Source organism: Mus caroli, chromosome 7, assembly GCF_900094665.2.
Source record: "Mus caroli chromosome 7, CAROLI_EIJ_v1.1, whole genome shotgun sequence".
Lineage (NCBI taxonomy): Eukaryota > Metazoa > Chordata > Mammalia > Rodentia > Muridae > Mus > Mus caroli.
The window spans coordinates 130,029,090-130,032,761 of NC_034576.1; the positions used below are offsets into that span (position 1 = coordinate 130,029,090).

Here is a 3,672-nt window from a genome sequence, read left to right on the forward strand (position 1 = left end):
GCATTTAATCTCAGCACTCAGGAGGCAGAGCTGGGCAGATCTCTTGAGTTAGAGAGGCCAGACTCGTCTAGACAGGAGTTCCCAGAGCCCAAAGTCTTCTACAGACTGATTTGTTTCTAGGTGCTTTTCTAAGCCCCATTGCCTGTTTTTTGTTTTTGTTTTTTGAGATAGGGTTTCTCTGTGTACCCTTGGCTGTTCTGGAACAGCCTCCTCTGCCTCCTGGGTGCTGGGATTAACCATTACCTAGCTCCCCCCCCCCCCCCTTGCTTTTTAGCTTGACCTGGAATAATGTTAAATGTGTTCTCAAAGGTAGTCTTTTGGGATAATGTGGGAAAAGCTCCCAAATGGGGAACCAGGAATCATTTGAGAAGCCTTTGCACTAGAATGGAGAAGCCATAACTGGAATTTAGGTGTTGACTGATTTGTGCATGTTAGGGATATGTTCTACAACTGAGCCACACCCCTTAGCCCATGTGGCCTTTGGAAATGTAGCTTAGCTCAGCAAAAACATCCCAGAGAGTAGAGAAAACACAAATACAAATTGTTTTTTTGAAAATTGTGTATACAAAGTCAGGAGCTAGATAATGTAGCTGGAAAAGATACCTCAGCTCTGCTCCAGGTCCATCACCAAGTAGGGATGTATTTCCTTCAAGGCCTGGAGGAGGGAGTCCTTGCAGGTCAGGTTCCAGGATGGAGCAAAGCTGAAGAGCTTCCTCATCTTATCTTGGCAGGTGGTCTCTGCACGAACTGCCTGGTACTGTCCTTCAGTCAGCACACTGCCATGCAAAGCATCCAGCACCCCGTCCACTTCTGTGACCCTGGCAATGAGTGCTTGCCTGTGCCGGTCCACAAAGTGTCCTGAGGGTGGAAGTGAAAACAGTTTAACACTGCTTCAAAATTTACTAATGCAATTTTAGGGGTTGGAGAATCAAGGAAAGCCACCCACCATGACTAGATAGGCAAAGTACACTCTTCTAAAAATGTGTGGGTAGTAGGGAGGCAGGGTTAGTAGTCCAGTCTGGCTCTGGCCTTGGTACAAAGATAGGCTGTGCAAGGGTGTGGCAGGGTGGGGAGGCCTCACCTGTTCTGGCTGTACTCTGAGCAGGGACACTGGTTGCAGCTGCCACAGCTCCAGACTCTGCAAAGAAATGCCAGGTGGTTCTTTATCAACAGACTTTCAGGGGTTGACTCCCACACACCCAGGGTGCTAAGTTCAAGGCTACAAAGGGAAGATTTTTTTTTTTTGGCTATGGCAGGAGGAACAGTTAAGTGCCAAAGAGGCAAGCCTCTGCTGGTGTGCAGGAAGTTGAGGGTAGACGAACAAGGGGACACACTCACCTTCCTTAATCTTTTGCAGCTGCTCAGCCAGCTCCTGTAAGCCCATGTCTCTAAGCACAGTCATTGTGAGCTCCAAGCCATATGTCTCCAGATAGTAGCTGACAAGTTTGTCAGTGAGGTCTATGGCGTCCATCTGCAGCAGGGCCCCGCGTGGGATGCGCCCATAGCCTTCTCGCAGTTGCACTGTCAGCAGCTTCATCTTGAACTTTTTGAGCTCATCCCCTGACAAGTTTTCAAGAGCGTCCAGGATGGCATCTCGTGCCCGCCCCATGGCTCTGGGGTGGGCAGCCGCGGTCACCTTTTACTCTTGCTGCTGCTCGCCTGCTGCAGCCTGTCTGCTGCCAGCCCGCCAAGACCAGGAAGTCAGCTGCTTAGGCCGATGGGCATGCTGGGACTCCCCCACCCTCTTCTCTTACAGCTCCTGTTCTTTCCCCAGCAAGCTAGTTTTGGTTTCCGCCCCTATGACTTTCAGACTTGGCTTTTTGGCTAGGCTGAAGAAACAGAAGGTGGAGGTGGGTTGGCAGAGGAAGTGGGGTGGGGACAGAGGGTGGAGTTAAGTTGTTACTCTGGCAGGTCCGGAGATGCTGAGAGACTCAATAGAGTTTACTTGCAATCCAGCTGTTGCTGAAAAGCAACCTCTATGTTGAGTTTCTTAGAGCACAGAAGCTTAGAATCTTGGAAATCTAGACTCTCCAAATCTTGTTTCTCCAGATCTTAGGATCCACTCACATGCCATTGAATATTAGAATTTTAACAGCTAGAACACTAAGCCCCTTGAATTCCACAGATTTGGACAAAATGAAGTGCAAAAGAGAGTGACTATGTCTTCACCCTAGTTTCTTTCAGCTACATTTATTAAACGTTTTTGTCACTTTATCTCTCAGCCTCACATCTGCTGGAAGGTGGGGACCTGGGTTGGAAGGGCTAAGGCTTCTTGAAACCTTACCAAATGCCCCAGTTATTAAAAATTAAATATTTTGTAGTGTGATGACAACTGGAGTGTAGAGACCTGAGTGGACAGCTAGCTACCCCCTTACTCCTGGGCTGGTTAGGATGACCTTGGAGCCTGCTCTGTACCCAGAATTCTTAACCTGCTTTAAACATGGTTGGGGGTCTACTGGTCCATCCCAGTTTTGATCTATTCAGTCTTGTTTTATACCACACTACCAGTTTACCCTTATCTTCAAGCCCCAGCCACACTGGCCTCTCAGTTCCTCTGGAGTTGCTTTTTCAAGTCTTTGCACATGCTGTTCCCTAAATCTTGAAATTGCTTCCTTCTCTGACAAATGCTTGGCTCCTCAACCCTTAGGTTAAATGTTACTTCCTCTGAGAGACCAGGCTTAAGAGTCCTCCATCTACCCATCTAGATCATATTGCTGCTAATGAACAAAGCTACTTTTTTGTAGCTCTTGTGCTTTGGTGGGGGAGGGGAGGCTAGGGAGGTTGTTATAATGCCCAGCATGTGCCAAGGGCCCGCTACCTAGTCACCACTTAATGCTTTGCCTGTTTATTTACTTTAGATAACCTTGTTGTGTAAGCTAGGCTAGTCTTGAACTCCTGATCCTTTTTGTTCAGCCGCCTGACTGGTTGGAATTTGAATAGCAGGTGTATTCTACCACATCTGGCTTAAGGTGCCTCCCTCCTCTGGACAGGATGCCATTCTGTAGCCCTGGCTGTCCTGGAACTTGATTGAGATCCACGTGTCTCTGCATCGAAAGTGCTTGGATCAAAGTGTGTGCCACTAGGACCGGCAGGGTTCTACCTCTTGACACTTTACAACTGTGGATTAAGTTTGCAGGGTGACAGAGTGTCCATCCTTGTGGCATGGTATACCAGCAGCAATTGTGGTGAGATAGCCAGTGTACCTTGACTCATGGCTTATGGCTCCTCATTGATCCCTCCATAATTTCCAGATCATTATGGCCATATATGCATCTCATAGCCTACACAAAGGATGTTGTCCCTTTCCTACTCCTGTAAGTCCCCAGATTCCTCAGAGTCAAATGTCATTACTAAGTAATTTCAACTCTTCTTTAGGCTGGGATCCTCTATAAGTGTCATGTATATGCTTTTTGACAGTCCTTTTAATGGGAAAAATAGCCATGTACAAAAGGGACGATGGACTCAAGAGCACCTTGAATATGGTCTGATAACTTATCAGCTTAGCTTCTGTCTTTTTAAAAATAACTGGTCAAACCTAGGGTCTCGTGCATTTGTTTATTTCATTTCTGTTCCCAACATGACTTTCCCTGCTATTTTACCCTCTGTTTTCTCCCCATGATGTTCCTCCATGTCTCTGCCACGGTTTTTATAATATGATATGTCTACTTTTTC

At 47.1% G+C, this 3,672-nt stretch overlaps 1 protein-coding gene across 1 annotated transcript; it reads right to left on the minus strand.

Moving 5' to 3' along the window:
• Positions 1 to 526: 526 nt before the first annotated feature.
• Positions 527 to 1,823, minus strand: LOC110299014 (apoptosis-associated speck-like protein containing a CARD). The gene is made up of 3 exons (XM_021168587.1): positions 1,339 to 1,823; positions 1,082 to 1,138; positions 527 to 858 (listed from the first exon to the last, which is right to left on the minus strand). The coding sequence occupies exons 1-3, from the start codon at positions 1,607 to 1,609 to the stop codon at positions 605 to 607; spliced, it is 582 nt and encodes a 193-aa protein (XP_021024246.1). The 5' UTR covers positions 1,610 to 1,823; the 3' UTR covers positions 527 to 604.
• Positions 1,824 to 3,672: the final 1,849 nt, after the last annotated feature.

Excerpts from the sequence above, each read along its gene's own strand:
- LOC110299014 (XM_021168587.1), bottom strand. The coding sequence starts at position 1,609 with ATGGGGCGGGCACGAGATGCCATCCTGGACGCTCTTGAAAACTTGTCA. Across the intron at positions 1,139-1,338 it reads GCTGCAAAAGATTAAGGAAG|AGTCTGGAGCTGTGGCAGCT; the intron begins GTGAGTGTGTCC and ends ATTTCTTTGCAG. Across the intron at positions 859-1,081 it reads TCAGAGTACAGCCAGAACAG|GACACTTTGTGGACCGGCAC; the intron begins GTGAGGCCTCCC and ends TTCCACCCTCAG.